Genomic DNA, 24,659 nt, shown 5'->3' with positions numbered 1-24,659 from the left:
ACTGCCTCCCTATGACATGTCCAATCCCTGCTGCATCATGGGACACGTGGTGTTAAGTATGCGTTATGGCGTGTGTGTCAGTTGTGATTTAAAAAAAAAAACATTCAGGCTAGCTTCATCTGAGAAGTGCTTCAATTTGATCTGCCGTACAATGGCAATTGTAAGAGTGTTTTGGGGGTGGCTTCTTGTATACTAGGTGGGCGGTTGGGAAGTGGCGCAACATCAAGTGCTTGAGCTGCGAATGTGGACATGGGAACTTGCGATAAAACTCCTACTCACCAGTGTGTTCCCTGACAAGCTCACCTGTTGGAGCTTGGCAGGTATTATGTGCAAGGAGCGGGGGCCAAACCAGGGAATGCAAAGGGGCTTGCTGGCAGCCCCTACTATGTGCTGGAATCTGCCATGGCTTGCTTTTGGGGTGGGACGCCATGACCTCAGGCAGTAGGATGGGTGGGTGCGACTGTGTTCGGAAAGGGAGAGATGAGGCTGTTAAGAAGGGAGGACAACCTAATTTAACCTTAAACCACACGTGATTGCAGCAACTCCATAGAGTACGGTTTAAAAAAAATTGACATTCATTGTGAAACCACACTGTGGGAAGGCATGGGTTAATCATTTGTCTGATTAAGTTTATGACTTTAGCAAGTGTCTACTCTGGAGTCATAGGGGAGAAATTTCCACTTTACTTTCTGGCTGGGCTGTGGGAGGGAGCAGGGGAGAGGAGATGGAGGCTGTTTCTTTAAGAGAGAGGGTGAGTGAGGAGGAGAGAGAGAAAGGGAGGGACCTCTTTGCCCTCCAGAAACCAGGAAGGGAATTGAGTTGATCTGCTGCTGCTTGGTTAGCGCATACGGGGGCTTTAAGCTGCACAACAGTAACAGAGGGAGGGAGAAAGAGAGCTCTGGAGAGGAGGAGAGTGGAGGGCTGCGCTAACCCCACAACAAGCACCACCACGGCCATCGCAGGTGAGCTAAAGGCAGCCTGCCATCCCCTTGTTGGCTGCCCTGGGCCTGTCAGGCAGAGAGGGAGCAGGCAGGGGCAGTGGAGGAGAGTGGGAGGAATGAAGGAGGTGGTGGTGGGGGGTGGCCTGAGAGGAGAGGTGGGTCGCACGGTTCCTCTTTTTAACAATACTTCCCTTGCAGTGTTTGTTACCTAAGAGAATCTTGAGATAAAGTTTACGGGATGAGTTGAAGACTTTTCAGGTAGGTGGAGGCACTTACAGGAGGGAGTGGCGGGCGGTGGAGGCACGCAGCGAGGGAGAGTGGGAACTGTTCTTAATAATAAAAGTTTTTGTGCAATACCTGGCATGTTGTTGTGTTGGGCACAGCAGGCGTAATTTAGGTCAGGAGTTTGAGGTGTGTGTGAAATGTCACGCCATTGTGAGCAGATGACAGAATCCACCTCCATGTTTTGAGTGTATTTATTTGTGTGTGTGCTTGTGCATGCACTGCCTGTACTTTAATACCTGGCAGCCTGCTAGCAACACACTCTAGTGTATAATTCAGCCCCGGAGTGCTTACGTTAAAACAGGCTTGGGGATAGCGGGGGCGGGAGAGAGCCGAGGGAGCTGGGGCTTGTAGTCCTCAGCCAGGCTGTAAAACGGGTCAAGCAGGCTCATGGAACTCCACATCCCAGAGTGCCTTGCCTGTGGCAATCCAGGAAAGAAAGCAGCTGCCAGCCTATCCCAGCAAGGAGGTGTGGTGTATCAGGGGCTGTCAGGCCAATGAAGAGAACAGCTACAGATCCCAGTTGTGGGCTGAAAATAGAGGGGGGTGGGGTAGTGATGCTTGCTGGAGGGGAAGGGGGGTGTTTGTATGTGATCAGGCAAGGGCTTGCCTATATGACTTGGGCCACTCGCAAGTTTCCTGTTTGGTAATGCTTGAGCCCTGCCCAGAGACAGAGGCAGCGGAGCTGGCCGACAGGCAGGCAGGGGAGGCAGATAGGGGAACACTCCACTTGGTAAGCACTCCAAACACACACACACACACACACACATTGTCTTTAGAAGTGAGTCAGGCAGGAGAGATGAAACCCACATCATGTTGCCGGTGAAGGAGCGATGGGGCTGGAGAGAGTTCAAAGTTCTTGACCCACTTGCAGATAAAGGAGGTGAAGGCAAATGGGTCACTGTTGAGACAGTGCTGAGCAGCTTCCCTGCTTCTTTTCTCATTCAGCTTTCATTTCTGTCATTAGCTTCTCATGTAAATTCATTGTGCATCACTCTTGTTTTCATGGTCTTATGAAGTTCTCACCCGCTACAATTAGAATAAGCGCAGTGGAACAGTGAAGTAAGTTGCAAATATACATACTTCAACCACTGTCGGGTAATTGTTTTGTTTGAGAAACCCCCGACATGCTGAATGGGTGCCTAATGAGTTGTATATGTTTGGAAAATGTAGATTTTTAAATGTTTTGGGCACAATTGCCAGTCACTCTTGTTCACTAGTATCTTTGATAAAAACAGGCTCCAAAATCACCTGTCATGTACCGCTCGTTTGTTTGAAATGTCACTGCGGCTTTCAGTGCATGGGAACAAGGTACATAATATTTTGGCTGTGCATACTAGTCAAACCCGTTTTTTGTAGTTTTTTTTTTCATGTGGGCTCATAGAGGGTACAGAGCAGAACGTCTTACTTGAAGACGCCCAAATGCCTGGCAATGGTTTGGTATGCTTCTCAGAAGGAAGCAGCATGAACCAAAAAAATGTGGCCTAATGTTCATTGTCAGGACATACAAACTATAGCGCAATACTGTCCAAATTCTGCTCTTCTGTGGCTCTTCTGCCACTTTTCAAGGTGCCGCTTTGGTTGACGCGGGTATAGTTGGCTCAAGTGAATCCCACCAAGAGGTTAAACTAGGACGCCATATGTGTTTGTGTGCGTAAGTGTGCATGCATGCATGCATGTGTGTGTGCGCGTCTGTGTTACCAACAATAGATTCCAAGGGAATTGCAGGGGACTTCAGTGGCTGTGGGCTGGTCCAAGACACCACCCATCAATTTGGCGGTGAGGCTGAATACAGTTTGATATTCCTGTATGTTTTGCCTGCACCACTATAGCCTGAAACTAGCAGGTTCAGACAGACGAAGAAGACAGGTTTGCGTGATGTGGCCGTGGCAATTTGAAGCTTTTTGTATTTTTTTGACTCAAGTGTCTGTTGGTATGCAAGCTAAGATGTTATTTAAATGTACATGCAAATAATATGTGATTGAATCCTCAGTGATTTTTATTCCGAGCTTCATTGCAAGCTCACTCTTTTTTTTTCTTGTTCTCGCTACATGTAAATGTATGCTAAGGTTGCGGTACTGCACCTGGGGCGACCTCCAAAGTTGTTTCGATTTCCAAATATTTTTCCCCATGTGAAATAATGGAAATATTCTGTAAAAATAGATGATTGCCTTTTTATTATTTTAAATAAGATGTTAACGGTTCACTATCATACTATCAGTGTTGAAATAAGTTAAGGACTGTAATATTACACTTAAACCAACAAACATTATCCACTTTGTTATAAGTCAAAGGGGGGTATAGTGTCTCATGTGGTCACAAAATAAAAACAGTAGCTGCTAGCCAGTCTTCCCCATTGCTATATCACCCTGCTAGTGTTACACAAACGGCAAATAAAAAGTTAATCCTGACTTCAAGTAAATACTCAAGATTTTTGGGATCCCGTTTGAAGAATGATTTGTACGACTTTTATGGCATGTGTTTCCCTATACTTGTACAACCATTTGGGTGGACCAGTGGATGTTAATACATTTTAGCAGCCCCTACTCTCACTGCAGCTTGACTTCTTCACTTTTGTCTGGTTCCCCTGGTCAGCTGCTCAGTATACCACAGCATCCAGTCCGGCTATGCAGTCACACAGACCCCTCTCTGTTGTTTTTCTGTTGTTGTGTTCGTGTCCAGGGGAGGAAAGGGGCTTCTTCTGTTCTCTTCTGGGACATTTCTTACGGTGAGGGCAAGACAACCTGATCAAATTAGAGGGAGTGTGAGAAGGTCGGGATGTTTTTAAGGCTGGGGGTGAAGGACAGACATTTATGAAGTGATGCAAATACACACATTCATTAAAGGCTCTCATCACACGGCCACTGCCTATTTTGATATTGCTAAAATAACTAGCGCAGAGACCACAGCCGCCTTTTAATTAAGCAGAGCGGCGACCGAGTGGTCGGGATGGCGGCATGTGACCAGCATGACTCTGTTGATGTTGATTTAGTAGTGGAGATGGGCGGTTTGCGTTCGATGTTGGCACGTCACAAGAGGACGGGTGGATCTTCGCCGCTGTGGAGAAGAAGGAGGGGAAGTGAGGTGATGTGACGGCTACTGTGCCGAGATGGAGCAATGTTAAGGCCAAAGAGGGAGGGTCAGACAGTAGGGACAGAGGCATTGAGCAAGCAGAGAGACGGTCATCTGATTACAGAGCGGGTTCTATTACATGCCTGCCACAGACTCGCAGGAAGACTTCCTTCCCTGTTTGCGTGCAGGCTTCTCCGGCTCGACGTCAGGCACATCACGGTTCTGCTAGTCGGCAGTAGTATTCTTTTCTGAAGCCATGTGTTAGATTTTGTTACACTTCCTGGTTTGGCGCATGGTGGCGTCAGTGTTACTCAAGCTAAAAGGAAGAGTGTACATGTGGACTTTTTAATACATACATACACACACACACACACACACACACACACACACACACACACACACACACAAAAACATTGTAACCTGTTTGATGATAAAAGTTGTTTTAGTCCCTGTAATCAATTTAACAGTATTTACTTACCAAACACTGCCAATATTAAAGGAACTAATTTGAAAATGTGACTATGCTTCTTTTTACAAAGAGAAAACACTTGCATCTTGTTGGGATGTTTCATGCGAGTAATGAGATCAGCTTGAAACCATGAATGATTGTGTTTAATACAGTTTCATAACAAAGAATGTTTTGCATGTTTCTGCTTTCAAGTACGAACAAAGTAACAATCCCCCTACCTGCTTTCTCTTTCCTCATATTGAAGCAGGTTTTACCAGCTAAATGAACGAGATCTGCGTTATCATTGACATCTGAGCCAGATTGCCAGGCCTTCATACTCTTTGGAGTTATGAGTGTTTTGTGTGTTTAATAACCAGCCTCACCCACCACCACCATTTTACCTTTCTGTCTGTTCAGTAGCATTTTACTGGTTAGCTGCAAAGCAACCCAGGCAGGCTTTCGTAATGTCAGTTTTATCAGCCACTCAGCCTCTTCCTGCTCGTCTCCCAATATAACCAATCAGATTTCCTTCCACGAGTCTCCTGGCATCCGCTGGTCACTTAGGCACTTGTTCAAGATGTGCTTTTCCTAGAAACTAGCCGCCCCCTCCCCATTCAGAGTAGCTTGCAAATATCCCCTTGGTCCAACCTTCAATCTTCTTGATTTGAGTGAGGCGATTCGCTTGCAGTGTTAAAAGTCTCAGTTCAATGGTGGCAGAGAAAAAGGCAGCTTAGGGTGTAGATAAGCACTTGTCTATTATTAGGGGTGTCCCGATTCCAACTTTTCCGTGTGATGCTGCTTTATATGCGCAATGACGTTGCTTGTGTTAAACTTGTCCAGTTGTGTGCATTACAAGAATTGCTTGATTGATTTAATCTGTTATAAATAATTGTCTCTGTTTTATTATTGTATTTTACTGGTCGCTAAACTGAATGCTAAGTAGAGCAGAGTAGTAGAGCATGCACTGTGTATAATGGATGCTAACGTATTCTGGTTGAAATGCTATTAAATCAATAAACGGAGATTTGAAGGCATTGTATAATGAGCTTTATTCAAAACGTGTATACCAGTAGAATTTCTGACAATATGAAATACTGATGCATGTTGCCCTGCGATTAGCTGGCGACCGGTTCCGCCTCTCGCCCGAAATCAGCTGGGATAGGCTCCAGCATACTTGGTCACAGTATACTTGCATACTGTGACCCTAATGAGGATAAGCGGTAAAGAAAATGGATGGGATTGTATTTGTATTGCATCTACATTTTGGCAATCTCAAAATGCTACAGAATTTAAAAAAAAATGAGGTTTGGAGTTGGCAATTTGGAGTCAACAATTAACCTAACGTGCATGTTTTTGGAATGTGGGAGGAACCGGAGTACCCGGAGAAAACTCACACATAGGGAGAACATGCAAACTCCACACAGAGATGCCAAGCGGAGAATCAAACCCAAATCGTCCCGATCTCCGGACTGTATGGCATGCTAACCATGCGTAGTATTTAAAAAACTAAAAGACTTTTTTTAAAACGGGGGTTTTTTAGGTCTCTTTGTTCTTGTGTTGTATGTGTGTGTCTGTTTACAGCTTAAGACGAGCTGGGTGCAAAGAAATAGTTTATTTTCTCTTTTCACTCAGAACCTGCGTGTCATCATCGGGCATTGTAAAGCACTCCTTACATAAAACGGTAAAAGTGAAAACATACGTATCCAGCTCAAGTCGTATACACACAACCACACTAGCATAGCATGCTAAACTAAGCTAAGCCTGCCAACTTCCATTCACACTATGTAAGAGGAGGTTCCGCCAAACTTCGTCAGTGTTTGTCAGCATTTCAACATGTCATGTTTATCGTGACATTCTGCCACATTTGCCACACCAGGAAAATACAATACTGTACTAACATTCAATTTCTTCATGGTGACAACATTCATTCACATTGTCAATGAATTCAACATTAAACAGTAAATTCAATTTTCATTGACCAATTCCATTAACGCAGAAATCATATGGTCCTACCAAACAGGTCATTTTGACGAGAAGGAATGTTTGTGTGGAAAAGTATCTCCCTGGCCAACCGCTTAATCGCAGTAGAATGTCATCACAACCCCCCCCCCCTCCTGAACTATGTCTATACGGCGGCCTGAAACACCGGCAAAGTTGTCAAAAAAACTTGGCGGACTCAAGTGAAAAACAAAAATTGACAGCTGCACCGGCAAAAGTGTGGATATACAGTATTTCATATTTTACAGTACTGATGATTGGACAAACCTGGAGAAGGACTTTGCTATATGCAATACCTATTTCACAAAAGTGAAGAAACAAAAAATATGCTAAATATGCTGACCAGTTGCTCTTTCTCAAGAAAAACTGGCATTTCTTTGCATTCTAGCATGAGAAAGAGTTAATATAGCTAGCTAGCAATGGACGTCATGGGAAATACCTATTTTGACACTAAATCCATAAAAAAAACCCAACACTGTTACATTTACATAACAGACTTGTATATTAACCAAGCTAGAGCCATATAATTATTGTAGCAGCTAACATGATAAACAGTTTTTATCTTGTGGACTAATTGCTAGTCAAAAAGTCAAAAACTCAACAAGATGCTCGTTTGCTGTCAAGTATTGTGCTGGAAGACAGCCATCCCAACGAGAGTGAACATCGTAAGTGTTGTCGCTGCTGTTGTTGTTGACAGAACTAAGTATGAGAAAAGTTTCGTTAATGTTTTAAACCATCAAAATACGGCAAGATACTGCAACTATTCCATATCATCAGTGTATGTGTTAATGCATGATCACAGCATGTACATCAAACGATGCTACTTTGTTAGAGGGTTTTTTTTAGAGGCCTTCATAGTCAAAATATTTGTATCCCAATGACAGCATTGCAAGGTAGCTCATATTTACTTGTTTTCTTGTGTGATAATGCACAAAAAAGGGAAAGAAATATGTGTTCATGTTTCACATAAGCATTGTGAATGATGGGCAAAATTCCAAAGAAAGGGCAGTTCCTCTTTAATAGTAGTATCATAGTAGTATCACTGTCGTCACCATATAGTGAGATAATCATCAGCCTTGTATAGCGTGTCATATCGTGAGGTACCCAGAGGTTCCTACCCCTAATATTCAGACAATCATGACTGATTCAGAATCAGAAATATTCTGATTGTGATTTTTATTTAAGTGCCATTTTTGCTCAAATATATAAATATTTATTTTATTTTAAAAAGTAATTACAATGTTTAATACGTTTGATAAATTAAAGTTTATTGCTTTTACAGTGTACTCGCAATTATTATGCCATACATTATTATTATTATTATGCCATTATGAGTTTGCTGACTGAAAAGGCAGTATCAAATGTGACTGCCGTGCAATTTGGGTGTGGATACTAAACACACAAGTAACTGCCACTAATGAGACTGTTTGTTGTTTTATGCTTGACGTGTCTTGGTATTGTAGCTGTGTGCAAAAAGGTTGACTGACACTGTGGCGATGAAGGGAAGGGGGTTGGCAAGTGTTTTAAGCAGTTGTTTGACTTGCAAAGCAGGCCAAGGTTGCTGAAGTGGACCCTTCCCTAGAAATAGAACGTTAGGGATATGGACAGCCTCACTTTGTACCGGCCTTTGAGCTTCCTCACCCGCAAGCATGAATTAGTGATAAGCAATGTTTCAAGCCACAAGGAGGTGCCGGGATCAGGTTGGTTGCTGTGTGTTTCTTAGTCTGCGTTAGGTCATCTGGGGACAGGTGCATGCAGAGGAATCCCTCCATGCCTCTTTGGCTCTCAGTTCAAGTGTGTGTGTGTGTGTGTGTGTATGTGTGTTTGTTTTATCTCCTCTCAGCTCAGCGTCTTTACCCCCACAAAGCCGCGACCCAGGGTCAGCTCCTGTATTCACAAGGGGATAACAGGTACACTAGCTTGCTAGCCAATGCTCAGTTCCAAGTGCAGGTGTTGTTGCGCCTCTTAATGAAGAAGAACGGGTTGAGTCGGGTCTGGATGGGCTCACAGATCAGTGAGATCAGTTTCCACCTTGAGAGGATGTGAACCAGAGGCCATGTAGTTTCCCCCCTCTCTCTCCCTCTCTCTCTCTCTCTCTCTCACTGTTTCTTGTTTCTCTCTCTCTCACTTCAAATCCAGCAACTCTTTTTTTTTTTTTGTCTTTGTCCTCTGCTTCCACTCCGTCGTCCTCTGCATATTCAGATGAGGCTTTCGCTAATACAATTTGCTCATGTCGTGTCAGACAGCCCGTTTTTTTTTTTTTTCATCAAAGCCTCCTTGACAGAGTGATCAGATTGAGGGTAGATATTTACACTATAGTATAAACTCTACAGTTAAATGCTAACTGTTAGCTTGTACAATTCAAAGGTTTACCAACAACTATTGGTAGGTCACAGGTCATCTTTCCTGACACATGATCAAGCATCAAAGGGTTAAGTTGTGTTTCGTTATTTTTTGTTTCAGTGCTTAACTTCTTAATCGTTAATTATATGACAAGTCAGAATCTTTAAATCATTTGATGCACAAGTCACCTTAACTCATCATTTCAGTGGTGTCTTGTTTTTAAGCAACATGAACTTCTTTTTCTTCTTTTAAAGAGCTAAGAATATTATAATATATTAATAAATATGAAACAAATATTAATAAATATTATTTCTATTCCCTGTTGGGCAAAAATGGATGTAGAATGTAGTTCACCTCATATTTCCATCCATCCATTTTCTATACCGCTTAACCTCACCAGGGTTGCGGGTCCTTATATTTCATTTCTTATATTAATACTCTATTGAGTGCAGCATTATTTAAATTAAATTATCCATGTGTCTCAAGCAGGAGAACATGCTCTTTGCTCCTTGCTTCCAAGTCACCAAATTTACATGCCAGTCTGATTTCAAGGAGTGGAGATACAGTTGTTTTTTACAGAGCAAAGGCAGGTGGGGAACGTGAGAGGCGAATGCAGGTGAACAGGTGTGAGGGAGGAGAAAGCAGCCAGGTTAGGCAGGTTTGGTGGGGGGGCGAGCATGCAAACATACCTCCAGCTAATCTGCACCACTCTCATTTGAATGCTTGCTCATATAGAGAGCAACACAACCAACTACCCACCCCATGGTCTCACCCCCCGCTGGGTCTCCCTGGCAGATGGATGGGGTGGTGGTGGTGAATGTACGATAGATGTTTGTGTGTGTGTGTGTGTTTTGTGCATTATTGATGTCTCTCTGATGCTACCAGTATCTGTGTGTGTGCACATGTGAATATATTAATACAGGAATTGAGGATGGTTTGTTCTCCTGAAGCCCCCCTCCCACTCCGCAGGCTTCAGCCGATCATTTTAATCTCCCCCCCACACGTGAGCAAGGGGACAGCCTTTCCTGAAACTTGGCACACAGTACAGGGTGGGGTAACCAGCTCAGACCGGCTTGACAACCTCCCGTTTAATACTGTTCCCTCGCAGCTTGTTGCGTGTCCTCTTCCTCGTGGAGCTGTTTTCCACAGGGTCCCCCAGCCCCTCTCTCGCTACAACCCCTCCACCTTTTTTTCTGTCCAGCTCCCTTCCCTGACTCCCAGCTGACACACATTGTGCCGCTCAGCCCAACTCCCAGCATGCATTTTGATCCGTGGTGCCCTCTGCCTATCTTTCCTCCATGACCTCTTGCACAAGTGCATGCACACACACACACACACACACACACAGTAGTCAATAGAAAAACAATAGAGTATGTAACAACCGTGAGTCCCCCCTCCCCATTTTTACTCATATTTTACATATATAATATTTTATATAGTCATCAGTGTGCAGTATGGATAACAGTGTAAATTTACTGTCCCGGCAAAATAAGTCAACATATAGCCGTTCATGCCGAAACAAAAGTGAGTTAAAACACTATGTTAAACTGTACAATTGAACCCCCTGGGTCATGTGACCTGTTTTAGTATTTCAAGGTCTTCATTGTGAACGTGGAGCGGGTGTGTTAAAATTGGTGTTATCGCTTTCACACTCTGTACTGTAAGTTTCGTAACCTTGGGCAAAAAAATCACATTATAATTACAGCTCTAAAATGTGTTACTTTGAAATATATTTACTGAAAAGAAGAGGAAAAAATACTGTTTAGCAGTCATTTTTAAAACATGTAATATAACATGATGGAAGTGGAACATGCATATTTAAAGTAACTGAATTATTTCTAAAGAAATAATTAAGAAATTTAGTTCCTAATGCATGATATATCATGTCACAGGACGATAGGTGTGTATAGTCGTCCATCATTTATAGCAGTATAGGTTTCAGACCAGACCAAGATTCAATGTTACTTAATATTTTTGTGTTAGGAACATAGAGCCAACAAAATACATATTTTGTTGTAGACAACCAGTTGCTAGTCTTATAATACCTGGAGCATGTCCCAATAATCAATTCATCTAAGGATTTATGGCTAATTATCAATCCAGGAGGCTGTTACTGATGCAGCCGTTAAGTTTCACTTGTCAATCCGGATATCCGGTCACATAGGTTCACAACCCGACAAGACTATAAATATTTAAAAATAAAGGTAAATGTAATCACTGGTCACAACGTGAATATTTTTTAACTCTGTGTTACGTTATTACATAGCATTGTGAAAGTGGAGGTTGTCCACAAGTATTTTGGAGTTGCTGGATTGTGTATTTGTTGAGGTTTGAAAACTGACTTTTTCATACCATGGTACACCTTGAAACCGTTAACTGGCCCATATGAGCACTGCCAGCATTGCTGCAGAGATTCGAATACACCACACAGTGCATCAAACTGCTTTGCATGGCTGTCATCTCAGAAGTCTTAAGAGCATGGATTATTGGAACCATGTCCTGTGGTTTGATGAGACCAAGATAGACATATTTGGTTCCGATACTGTCAAGTGTGTGGCAGCAACCAGGTGAAAATTACAAAGAAAAGTGTGTCTACAGTCAAGCATGGTGTTTGACTGGCACTGGGGAGCGATAGTTCATTGAGGGAAACATGATTGCCAATATGTATTGTGACATACAGGAAGTAAATAAATGATGTCAATAGATGTGAAAAGGGTGGAGGGTAGGATTAAATAGGCTAAGCTTCTTCCTACTCCTTTTGGACATGCAAAACTGTGAATTGTACTATGTGATGTATTCCATTGTAAATTGTGTACATGTTCAAATAAAATCAAACCATTACCATACTGAAGCACGGCGCGATGCAGCACAGGCAGAGGCGGTGAGTGGAAACAGGCAAACCAGGCATTTGCCTGGGGCCCTTGCTTTTAAGGGGCCCCCACTAGGTGGCTCCTGAGAGACTGGGTGCCCCAAATGCTAATACATGTACTGCACAGAAATGACAACAATGGGCATTTGTGATGCAATTATGAAACAACAGCATAGCAAACCGTCTTTTGGGGGGGGGGCCCACACGGCCCTATCTGCCTTCAGCGCTGTCTGCGTCGATCAGCACAAGGTTTGTTTGTTTAACAGCCACCGAGTTCCCCACTTGAGAGAGACACAATGAAGATTAGCCCAGAAATTGTGTGCAAAAGAACTAATTTTTTCCGTGTGCACAAATGGGGTTGGGGCCCAATTCATTTCTTTGTTTCAGCCCCCAAGGTCCGCCTCTGAGTATAGGACCGTATTCCAACATCATAAGAACCTCAAACACACTTCCAAGATGACCACTGCCTTGATAAAGATGCTGTGTGTACCCTATTGAGCATTCGTGGGGCATCCTCAACTGGACGGTGGAGGAGTGCAACGTGTCTAACATTTACCAGCTTTGTGATGTCATAATGGAGTCATGAAAGCGGATTCCAGAGGCAACCTGTGATGTTCTCGTGAACTGCATGCCCAAGAGGGTTCAGGCAGTTTTGGAAAAAAATGGGATCCATCAAGGGCTGTCTTTCAACTAAGACTGTCTTCGACTTTCATAGTTGAATCTGATATGTTAGATTTTGCATAACATAAAATAGGAACAAAAATGCTTTCAAAGACAACAACTTGCCAAAACTCTGTTAACATCTTACTTCTTTGATTAAAGTCCAGTTGGGATAGAACATAAACTGGTGTAAGCACTAGAGCTGCAATGATTAATCAATGAATCGATGATTAATCGATTATTCAATTCATGAATAACTATTTTGGTATTTGATTAATCGTTTATTTGAAAAAATTGCTGTAAATACTCTGATTTCAGCCACATTTTTTTTACTACTTTTGAATTTCCTTAGTAATCCATGAAAGTAGACCTATCTTTGTGTTTCAGGCAAAACAAGATCAGCTTTGACTTTGGAGAAGCGCAATCAACATTTTTGCCTGTTTCTGATATCTTGCCAAGCAAACCACTACAGAAATGTGTGCGCAGAGAGCATTCCTATGCAAAGTATGGGATTTATCCACTGTACTTGCTTTAGCAAAATGCGTACATTTATGCACAACTCTTACGACCAAGTAACGTTGGAACGCTTCAAGTTTGTTGGCTATTCCAGCTCGCCCATGTTCACGCAACAGATAGACAGATTAAAATACATTTCTTTTGCCGGTAGGAAATCAGGAACTACAACAACTTGTGCATGATGGTGGCGTCTTTAGGAATTGTAAACAAATCCAAAGAAACACTTTTACGAGCCATTGTTAGCAAGGTAAACACAGAAACAGAGCTTGGGGGAAGGCAGAGAGCGTATCTGGCCTTACAGCCACACCCATATGGAACGCGGCTCCTCTGTGACATCACAAAGGAACAATTTTGCAACGCCCTCTGAAACCTAGTGCTTTGAGCCATCCCAAGCTTCTTCAAGGGCTAACTTCCAAAAACGCAAATCCCATTATCTGAAACTTTGGCATCGTTTAACATGAAAATACAACATTCTAACTACATTTGTAGTCAGAATCTTCTCTAATCTCATTGTTGTGGACCCAATCTCATGCATCGTCTTGTGAGATGTGTGTCTCATGACACCCCTAATATTGTTTCTATTTATAATCTAAAGTCATATCTGACAACTTGCAGTTGTGTCAAATGTTTGTTTACAATTTTTTACAGCTGAAGCAATATTTTCAGATCATTATCCACCATAAATGAAAACTGGGGCAGCTTGATTTACTTTTTCTACAGCGTAGTTTAATTTGTCGAATAATGATACTAATAATCTAATAATTGATAGAGAAATTAAAATGTTCATGGCTGTTTCTCATGTCCTGTGTTGTCCCCCTTCAGACAGGCAGACAGACGGACGGCAGGACGGATACACGGGTGGGGGCTGTGCTAGGCGGCTCGGCGGCAGGCTGGTGGAAGATGTCGTCCGGAGCCGGCGGGAGGGGAGGAAGACGGCTCAGGGGAACGGCGGGCTGCGGGAGCAGCGGATGCCGAGGAGGATCCGGAGAGGCCGAAGAGGGCCCGGTGGGGATCCCTTTTCCCGAGCACAGCGCAGACATCCTGGGCAGTCTCAACAAACAACGGCTCAGCGGCCTGCTGTGTGACGTGCTCCTGGTCACACAGGACCGGGAGTTCCCAGCTCACCGCTCCGTCCTGGCATCCTGCAGCTCCTACTTCCACAAGCTGTTCACCTCGGGGGCAGCCGCAGACCAACGCAATGTCTACAACATCGACTTTGTGGTGGCCGAGGCTCTGGAAGCGCTGCTGGACTTTGCCTACACGGCCACCCTGACTGTCAGCCACGGCAGTGTGGCTGACATCCTCGCAGCTGCACGCCTGCTGGAGATCCCACCTGTTCAGGATGTCTGTACACACCTGCTGGACACCAAAGTGCTCTCCCCGCCGGTAGGACACCATTGCAGAACTACTTGTGTTTAAATTTCAGGGGGAAATGTAATCCCTGGTAAAGTTGGATATCTGATGTTGTGATGCATTAAAAACTGCTACAAGATACAATAGAAGAGGCAACAATAGCTCACTAGAAGACTGCTTATTCAACACCCTTTTTGGCACGAGAAGAAAAAAATAAATAAATCAGTTTAGTGCAGACCAAACACCTATACAATGCTAAATCTTGCCATTTACTTGTCAAGTGCACCATACTGCTCCACTCAAAAATGTAATGGCTCTGTACAGGTAGTATATGCATGTTGTCCAACAAGAACAACTGTTTAACATTAAGGTGTGTGGTCCTTGTGACTCTCCCCTTCATTAAGTTTCAGTAATGAACCCCGTCAAGCTTGCATCAAGGCCGTTATCAGTCTGTCTCACGATGCCAAACACACACCCACGGCCTTGGGGTTAGTTCAACGCTTACTCATACTGAGCCAATAGCTTGTGTGGAGGAACAGCACACTCTTTTTTTATTTTTTATTTTTTTACCAGACTACAGCCACATCATATCACAGCTACACGTCCGCATAATCAAGCATCGTGACGTGCGATAGACTCTGTCTTGTATCGTTATCACATAACAATATTGGCAGCATTTCACTCACCATCATGTAGTTACAGTTACACATTCAAGTTGTTTTTCCATACATTAATGAGATTTGCTTGTATTTAGGAATGTTTTTCTCCATTGGGAATTAGGCATGGGCCTGTTACGGTTTGAGGATATACCATGGCATGAAAAAGTCATGGTTTCAAAACCGCAAAAATTGTCCATCTTCTGTATGAGAGAAAGTGGGGGACCAGTACGGCCACTATGTGGAAATACTTTGTCTTGTCCTGTGTTATTCCTCGCAGTTAGAACTGGGCTTCACTTTGCTGTAACCACGGACGTGCTGTGTTGCCAAACGTCGAGCCGCCGTGGCATAGGTAACACCGACATTAGCTTCCTCTTTAGCATGAAGCAGAGCCGGCGTGACAAGCGGTGTGCCCTCAGATTTCTGCATCCCGTAGCGTGTGGATTTAGTGTGTATTTCACCTGGCTTTGCAGCTATCAAACTAATGTTTAGGCACAACAAATGTTATGGCCCACTGAATATAATAATCTAATGAGTCTCATCTCATTGCTTGTATTGTAAACATGTATTGACACTACACGTTTCAGCGTAAAATGTATAGTACATGACAAGTGAAACTTGAAGCTACTCGAGCATGTTAGCATGACTCAGCAAAGACACAATCCCAACAACTCCAAAACACTGGTGCTGCATTTTCACCTGTGCTATGAAATAATATTGTAACATTATGATTTTTTTAAATTATGTTGTGACCTTTTCAGCCACTGACTGCATTTATTTTCATTTTGCTTAGTTTTTTGTTTTGTTTTATTTTTTTACAAAGAAAATACCTATTTGTTTGTGTGATATGATCAGCTGCAGTAGGCCAGTCATGAAACAAATTTTGCTTGATAATAATTGTCCTACAAATTATTGTCAAAAATCTATATTATTGACATTTTTTTCCATTTCTTGAAGCAGACAAAATTATCAACTTTGTTTTTATTTATCATTCAATGAATCAATTTCATAATCGTGACAGGCCTAAGCTACAGTATACTGCATTAAGAACTGCATTTTATTATTTATATACTTTTGTAGAAATTATTCCGTTATTTGTTGTTAGTTATTTTAAGTATATATGTTCAATTTGAGGGCGGCACAGCGGTCGAGTGGTTAGCGTGCAGACCTCACAGCTAGGAGACCAGGGTTCAATTCCACCCACGGCCGTCTCTGTGTGGAGTTTGTATGGTCTCCCTGTGCATGCGTGGGTTTTCTCCAGGTACTCCGGTTTCCTCCCACATTCCAAAAACATGCTAGGTTAATTGGCGATTGTCCATAGGTATGAATATGAGTGTGAATGGTTGTTTGTCTATATGTGCCCTGTGATTGGCTCGCGACCATTCCAGGGTGTACCCCTTCCTCTCTCCCGCAACCCTTGTGAGGAAAAGCGGTAGAAAATGAATGTTCAACTTCCATCATGTTGTTTTGTTTAAAAATTACTGTTCAACAAAGAAGTTATTTTCTTTTCAATGAGGACTTTCCAAAATGTCACATTTTAGAGGTGTAATTATAATCCTGTGAAACCGAGATATTTTTCAACATTATACCATCACTATCTCGTACTGGCCAATAGCAATTGAGAATAATACATACATATAATACAATTACAGTAATGTGGAAAAAGTGTTTGCCCCTTCCATTTTTTTTTGCATGTTTGTCACACGTAAATGTTTCAGACACAAAGAGTAAAAGTCCAGAGAGTAAGATGTACGCACAATAGCACAGCACGAGGAGATGGTTGAGCAGGGAGAGAGTGTAGACAACAATCTGACAACAAGTGAGTGTCCAAGCATGGCTCTCCCAGGTGTGCGCAGGTGGCCCCAGCAGTGCACTCCAGGCGAGTGCAGAGTTCAAAGACGAAAACGTGGTTAAGGAGAGACTGACGATGTACTCGACTTCTTTTATTAACAAGCAGACAGGAGCTGCTGTCAGCCACAACTTATGCCAGTCACTACACTCACCACACTGCTAACCTTGCTAAGATTCAGCTGACATCACACACATCACTTTCCAGGCCCTGCCTCTTAAAGGTGCACACAAGTCACAAATATTACATATCAGTATATCCGTGTGGTGGCATCACAAAAACAAAAGAGCAGAAAATATGTGAAGTTAATCATGTAGATGCTCACTGAACTAAAGGCTTGTGAGATGCTTGGCCTTTTTGCATGATGTGTGAAGAAGGGTATTTCATCTTAAAACAGGGGCAGGTGACTTTGTTTCCTCTGTAAGCAGTTACAGCTTCATTCCCGGTTTACTCTAAAACAGATTTTTTTTTTCTCCAGGCGGGCAGTGAGCAAAGAGAAGAGGATGAGGAGAGGGGCAGAGGAGGAGGAGAGCAGGGAAATCAGGTGCGTGCCCGAGAGTTCCTGGAGTACTTCCAGAGAGGGGCGCACTGGAGCAGCAGCTGCAGCACGCCAGAGCTCAGGGACCTGCCCACGCACCTGCACTTTAACCACGGCAATGGGGGGACCCCGAGCAATGGGACACCTGTTGGCACTGGTGAATTCTGTTCCCCCTTCACCCTGGCATTGACCCAAGCCCCCACACATGAGCCAGAGGAGGAGGAAGAAGAGGACGATGAAGAAGAAGACGTAGAGGCGGTGCAGGGCAATGGTATAAGCCTTGGGTCGTTCTACTATCCACCGTCCCAGAATGGGCACTTCTACCTCCCCCCTGAGTCCCGGTTGGGGCATGACGCAACAGAGGCAGAGGACGGGGCCAGACAACTCATGGCAAGGGACAGAGGCTCAGCCAGTGCCCTCCTGCAGAGGATGATGGACTCCATCGAGAGGCAAAAGGAGCATGGGCCCGGGGAAGAGCCAGGCGATGGTGATGACCCGGATATGGAATTTTACTACAATTACTTTAACAGCACGCAGCGCGAGGACACCCCTGCCGCTGTGACACCAGGAGTGGCGCCGCTGTGGTTATCACGAGGCATCTCTGGCCATGACAGAGTTGGCGGAGGGGAGAGGGGAGAGAGGGCCAGTGGGGGAGGTGGAGGGGAGAGGAAAATGCGCTCAAAGGCCTTTCAGAAGTGCCCCATATGCTCCAAGGTCATTCAAGGAGCAGGAAAGCTACCCCGCCACATCCGAACACACACAGGAGAGAAACCCTATGAGTGCGCCATCTGCAAAGTGCGCTTTACCAGGTAAGCCCCATTAATGAAGTGACCGCCCCGTGTCACGTGTACTAACAGTCTTGGACTTGGCAAAGCACCCAGCAAGTGGGATGCGCTGCAAAGTCAAGAGTAGGAGAATTAGGCTTTGCATTAAGGGGCCAGCGCAGTTAATCAAGCCTGCTGTTTATTTTTACATGGCTTAGCATGTAGTGTATTTTACAGGAATATATATGCATATAAAAGTGGGTTTTATTGTGATAGTATCTAAAGCAAAGTCCTGGTCGTGTAGCACAGGGGTCCTATAAAAGAAGGCTTGCTGGTGTTATCTAGTGAAGGGCTGCTATAAAGTTCTGATTGGGGTGGGGGTTACAGGGTTGTTCTTTGTGTCCTTCATTGCAGCCATATGAACTTTTGATCTCTGTTTATGTTGATTATTGCCCACGGCACAGTATTATACTGTACACCTCCATCCCCCCTCTCATTTTGTCCCTACTTTACCTCGCCAATGAAATCTGCTTCATGCGGCTCAGATAAATGTGAGACTTGAATCAAGCGACTTTGAGTAGTCTCCTTGTATCTCCCTCTGTCTTTTCCTTGAAATCCTGATTTTATTTTATCAATCAGAGCATTTGTGCCTGGAAACACAGAGAACCTCTGCTGACATGGCAGGAAGAGATGACAAATTGAAATTGGCTTCCTGGTTAAATTCAACCAGTAGTGGGAAGTGGGCTATTTGTAATCTTAATCCAATTTGATCGGGGTTACGCTGCACATGGTCATAATGAACTTCTATCAGTTTGAATTCCAACAAGTGTTTGTGTTGTGGTGTTCCTGTGCTTGGTCAACTTAGATATGTGTGACACAGTTTCTACAAGTTGTTGCTTCCGTGTTTAGCATGAGAGCTAATCCTTTTATATTCCTTACTGTATGTTGTTGAAGTTTACAGGGAGGTGGGTGGAGCTGCAACTGCACGATGAAGGGATTCTGATTAAAGTACAAAGTGCAGCGCATTGTAATGTGTAAATTAAGTATGTTATGATGCAGTTGCTACACATATTTAAGAACAAAAAGTGCCAGTGTAATGACACATAAAACACAACATTCATCAGCCAAGATGATTTTTTTTCTGATTTAAATAAATAATAATAATAAATAAATAATAATAATTAAATAAATAAAACTTCTTTTACTCTAGAAATGTTCAAATTGAGGTGACAGTTGTACCATATGTCAGGTTTCAAAATGATTCGGTGTTGTTTTTGTCTAGTAAATGGCTTAATCCCCTGTCAGTTAGTTGACTCTGCTGTTGTCCGCCCAGGAAAGTTCAGATAGAATCATAAAAAATGCCAAGTGATACAATGAACATTGAGCTTTATTGTCAGTCCGCAGTTGCACTCTTGAGTGCCATTACGCAGATAAAGATGAAGAGTTTATGGTGTTGTTTCACGTAGCCTAGCTGACCTCACGGGAAATGGTTGTCCATTACAGACAAAGTAAAACCATTTGCAGCATATTTAGACTGTGTAAGAATCAATATGTGTTTACTTTGTGGCTTTTTCTACATGACACACATGACAATCATATGAAGTACTCTTGATTTGATTTCTTTTTCCCCTCCTTTACAGGCAGGACAAGCTCAAGGTCCACATGCGGAAGCATACAGGAGAGAAGCCTTACCTTTGTACGCAATGTGGGGCTGCCTTCGCTCACAACTACGACCTGAAGAACCACATGCGTGTTCACACCGGCCTGCGCCCCTACCAATGCTCCAGCTGCTTTAAGACTTTTGTGCGCTCCGATCACCTGCACCGCCACCTCAAGAAGGATGGTTGCAACGGCATCCCGTCTCGCAGAGGCCGAAAGCCTCGAGTGCGAGAGTCCGGGCTCCTGGAGGCGCCGATGGGCCTGCTGAGCCCTGGCTCAGACACTGGCCTGGAACCTCACATCATCAAGGGACAGCATCTCTCTGAAGCTCTCAAGTCGGAGGTAGAGGGGGCCCATGCACACAGCCCTCAGCTGCAGGAGTTAGCTGGGGGGGCCGGACCCTGAGACAAAGACTTTTGACAGACAGATGTTGTCGTCACTCTTCTCCCACCTGTCTACACAGAGGAGGGAAAAACACACAGATCCGAACTATCAAACATATATAAACAAAAAAAACAGCTATTTCCTCTATAAACCAAATCAGGGTGTCTAAAAATTTTAATCTTAACATTTCTTTTCTCTTTTTACTTTGGGAAACAAAGTAGATGCGCAAGCACTTGAGTCGGTTTAAAGAGCAAAGAATGCTTCAAATCACGCACCCAAGACATCCACTTTCTGGGCCATTTCTTATCAGTGATAATGGTTTTTATACATTGGCATAATGTATAAAGGACACCAAGAAACTCTTAAGCAACTATGCAGTTGATTTTAGGTTTTTATTATTGCTTTTGTCCTCACAGCCTTCGAACGCTGAAGCAGAAGTGTCTGTGCTCCTTTTGGCTGCCGTACGGGTGAAGTGAGGACAAATCTTTCCCAGAGAAAACAGCTTTTTTTTTCCTAAATTCTTTTGCAGGTCTAGAGATGTACAGTTACCATAGAAACAACATTGCCATAATATGGCATATGCAAGGAAAACTCACCACACTTGTGATGCAACAGCTCTCGCTCACTTGCTCTCCAAATGCTCCAGAAAGAGTCAAACAAGGTTTGATTGAAGTGTTACTTACTCTATGAAAAAAAAAATGCATTCTAAGAAATTACAGTTGCAATTGATCAGCGAGTCGAATCCACATTAGTGGAGGCTCAAGGGTTGCAGGTTGAAGAGATGGTGTTTTTTAAAAGCTACCACTGCTCTCACAGCCCTGCAATTTCAGTTCATCGTTTTGGGCTTTTGTCTTAATTTTTTTTTGTTTTGTTCCTGTTTTTAGTTGACTGGGTACTTGACACTTTATAATTGTATACATGTATATACAGCATGTGGCGATATGACATCCCTGTTAACGCTGAGGTGTGCTTAACATTCTGGCTTCTCCTCATGGGCTTAATGTTGTATTGGGCCTGTATGAATGTTTGTTGCGCGATAACGCTGTCCCCTGTTTGGTTTTTTTTTTTTTCAAAAAAAAAAGAACCAACACTTGACAGTTCCCGCCCAATCGGGTGAGGAATGGGAATGAATGAATGTGCTTCACTTTGTGCAGTGAGTCCTTGTGTGACAAGGCGCAGGTTAGGGAACGACAGGGAGCCCAAATGAGAGAAATGAGCGTGATGAAGAGAAAAGATTAGCACCTTTTTTTCTATGTTTGCACAGCTTAACTAAAGACATCCAACAAAAAGAGGGGGTGGTATATTTAAGGAAGTGGGGTTGTTGTTTTTTTTTTTTTTGTCATAGGGACCACACAACCGTGAGCTAACCTGTGTGATGAAGAGACCTGTCCAAGTCGAGAGGCCAAATAGGAGTGCATCTGCAGCTGATTCATGATGGGGGAAGGGAACTAGGGAAAGGAGGGGGATCTCTCCATGTGTGTTGCATTCCAAAAAAATAATCTCCCCCAGCTCAGCCACGTTTCCATGCAGGACGAGTGGGAGGGGACGGGGGGAGATCAGAGCAGGCCGCTCCCTCTCTGTGGTCCTCTAATGCCCATAAGAGATATGATTATAATAGAGCCTGGTGTTACCGTGGGTAGGACTCTCGGGGGGCTGGCAGTTTAATGTGCATGCCTGTGTGTATATGTGTGTGTGTGTGGTAGCCACAGGGTCCCTCTGGCCACACCACCAATGTGTGAGTCAGCCCCGGCCTGTTCAAACATGCACCTTGAGCTGCCAGCCTCAGTGCACTTTGCAGTCTCTTCCAGCACGCTCAGCCCAAGAAACCAGCACGCACAAGTTTTTTTCCATCGACTTACAGATCTCTTGATCTTTTAAATAGGGACGGGCAATTTTAGCAGATTTTTGTTGTATTGAGTTGGGAGAATCAACAGCGCCTCTGCTGGTTACAACCAAGTAGTGCATTCCAGTTTCCCTCAATTGCTTCAATCACCAATTCCACACAGAATTCAGGTAATGCCATTTTTATGCCCTACCCTACATAGACTATGCACAGTTTTCCAAACTATCAAACCAAGGCCCGTGTCCGCGTGATTGAAGCTCATCTCTGCTGTACTTCTGTCCTTAATTGCACCTTCATTGAAATGAGGCAGGTTCAGAATGCACTTTGTTACTCTACATGAGAGCACTTTTGGCAACAAAACGGGTACTTTTGAGAAAAAAAAAAGTTGCAAATGAGATCGTCAATTCAATAAATTTAAGGGTCCTTTTTTTTGTTCTTTTCAGGTTTGACGACAAAGCTGCCAAACAAAAAAAAAATCTGGACTTGAGTGCTCTGAAAGAGAGGCTTGGTTTTGTGACCTTACTATATGTAACTGATTGCACTTGTTAGCTGTTGGTGAACTGTCCATATGTCTTAAGGGTAGAGAGGGAGCAGAAAATGTGTTTTGTGTTCTGGTGGAGTGGGAGGGTCTCGGGACAAAGCTAAACAAACAACGTTCCGTCTGTTCCCGCGACTCCCCTCCTAAGTTTGTGGTTATAACTGGCCCAATCGTTGTAAAACACCTCGTTGGACAGTCGCTTGTTTACTTCACAGCTCTCTGGGTGCACATTTGCATAAATCTTGGTTTACCCTCACTGGCATTGTCGGTGGCTGTCTGGGCCTTGAGAGTGTGCTTTTTGTTTATTTTTCTTTGCGCCCCTGTTGTCATATAAAGACGAGGTTGATAATTGCAATGTTCAGAACAATGCGAGCTGACGTCTGGACAGCCTTGAGTCGTGTGGACTCTAAATAACTAAACCTGTGTATGTGGACCTTCATATTCCTGTTGCGAGCACCTTTTGGTTTATTTGAAATGAACTCTAGTCCGTTTTACTCGCTCGTCATCAAGCTTGAACCAAGTCTTGTGTGTCTTGGATGAAGTGATCCAACCTTGAACTGAAAAACTGTCAGATAAGGTTTGACCCAACACAAATGTTGATAGCAATGAATTTGCTCAAGATGCCCCCCCCCCCCCCCCAAAAGTGCATTGCTGGAAGAATTGTACCCTGCTAGATCATCCATATAGTTATGCCATGTTACAGTATGTTGACTGGTTTGGAAAGAAACCAATTTCAAAGGGTAAACGGACTGAGTTTACAAAGCCATCAACTGATTGGGACCTGAAAAGCAGTAGTGAAAGCATCCTGATATTAACTCGTCCCCTCATTGGCCAGTCTAATTAGTCCACACTTGGCCTTGTCTGGGTTTTTTTGCTGTTTGTTGTGCAGAATAGAATCACAGGTTTTAAGGATGTAAAGTATTTTCTGACTTGGCTTGAAGTTGTTACGCTACAACACATCTGTGTGAGTGATGAGTGCATGCGGGAAAAAGGGGGGTACAGTAACGTTTTAGGGAGCTTACAGTGCCGGGAGGGTGGCGGAAACGGGTGCCTGGGTAGGTGTCTGTGATTTAAAAGCCTGATAGCACTGGAAGTGGTGCTTTAAGCTGAACGTAGCGCGAACGTTTGCACTAATTTAAATGTTCTTGTCCTGCTTGTGGGGGGTTTCCGTGTGGACACGAGCCAGCCACCTCTCCCCTGTAGAAGTAGTAATCAATCAACATAAACTAAAACCAAAGGACACAAGATATGTTAAGAAACCAATCAAGGTGTGCTTTGTTTTGTGCGAGTTTTCCAAATCTACCATTGGAGCTGGAGGAATGTAGCAAGGCCTCTCATGACGAACATTAGAAATATTTGGTGGCTGTGAAGGTCGCAGCGTGTACAAAGTGGCGAAACCAAGAGTTGACATGTATATTTATGTTCAGTCCAACTGATAAATCAATGCTTGTGATTGTGTTAATGCAAGCAGCTTATTTTGCAATGTGGAGCTCCGGCTCACTCCCACCAGGTGAGCCTTACTGTGCACGAGCCCAGTTTGACCAAACCTCCGCTTTTGTGCTTTTAACACACAACAACCCTATTTTGTGTTTTTTTGTCTGCCCGTGTTTTCAGACCAAACAACGAGCTGATTGGCTCATTAGCAACGCTAATTGTTAAGCTTTACTTGAATTCATTATTTTTATTCTTACCTTCTTTGCCGATAAACTCAGAGTTGTGCAGCCAGTGCATCCCCACTTTCGGAGTCTTTTTTTTTTTCTTCCCCAACACGGACCTTGACGTCTGTTTCTGTTGTCTTATAAAATGTTTCTGCTGAATATATCTGAGAAAGCCATAAAACATGATGACCACCAACAATGATAAGGACTAAAAAAAAGGCCAGGCGAGTTGACTGTTATGGGGATTTGTGGCGGCAGACGCTAGGAAGGGGGCTGCTCCACAGGCGG

The 24,659-nt window shown here is 43.6% G+C and overlaps 1 protein-coding gene across 4 annotated transcripts; it reads left to right on the top strand.

Annotated features, from left to right (window-relative positions):
* The first annotated feature begins 736 nt into the window (after window positions 1–736).
* Window positions 737–21,398, top strand: zbtb7a (zinc finger and BTB domain containing 7a). Of its 4 annotated transcripts, none has more exons than XM_058072676.2 (5): window positions 737–962; window positions 13,001–13,117; window positions 13,952–14,515; window positions 17,466–18,334; window positions 19,930–21,398. In XM_058072676.2, the coding sequence occupies exons 2-5, from the start codon at window positions 13,088–13,090 to the stop codon at window positions 20,351–20,353; spliced, it is 1,887 nt and encodes a 628-aa protein (XP_057928659.2). In that variant the 5' UTR covers window positions 737–962; window positions 13,001–13,087; the 3' UTR covers window positions 20,354–21,398. The 4 variants fall into 4 exon arrangements, with proteins under 4 accessions (XP_057928659.2, XP_057928664.2, XP_057928669.2 ...); XM_058072679.2 differs by lacking the exon at window positions 737–962 and adding an exon at window positions 1,822–1,956; XM_058072681.2 differs by lacking the exon at window positions 13,001–13,117 and having other exon boundaries at window positions 738–962.
* The last annotated feature ends 3,261 nt before the right edge of the window (window positions 21,399–24,659 follow it).

Source organism: Doryrhamphus excisus, linkage group LG4 (genome assembly GCF_037039965.1).
Source record: "Doryrhamphus excisus strain RoL-2023G ecotype Guam linkage group LG4, RoL_Dexc_Guam_v1.1, whole genome shotgun sequence".
NCBI classification, from domain to species: Eukaryota; Metazoa; Chordata; class Actinopteri; order Syngnathiformes; family Syngnathidae; genus Doryrhamphus; species Doryrhamphus excisus.
This window is presented reverse-complemented; position numbering and strand designations above follow the sequence as displayed.

Bases quoted from the DNA above. Each gene is read 5' to 3' on its own strand.
- zbtb7a (XM_058072686.2), top strand. From the start codon at position 1,873: ATGCTTGAGCCCTGCCCAGAGACAGAGGCAGCGGAGCTGGCCGACAGG. The intron at 1,957-13,951 runs GTAAGCACTCCA...GTCCCCCTTCAG, and splicing joins ATAGGGGAACACTCCACTTG to ACAGGCAGACAGACGGACGG. The intron at 14,516-17,465 runs GTAGGACACCAT...TTTTTTCTCCAG, and splicing joins CCAAAGTGCTCTCCCCGCCG to GCGGGCAGTGAGCAAAGAGA.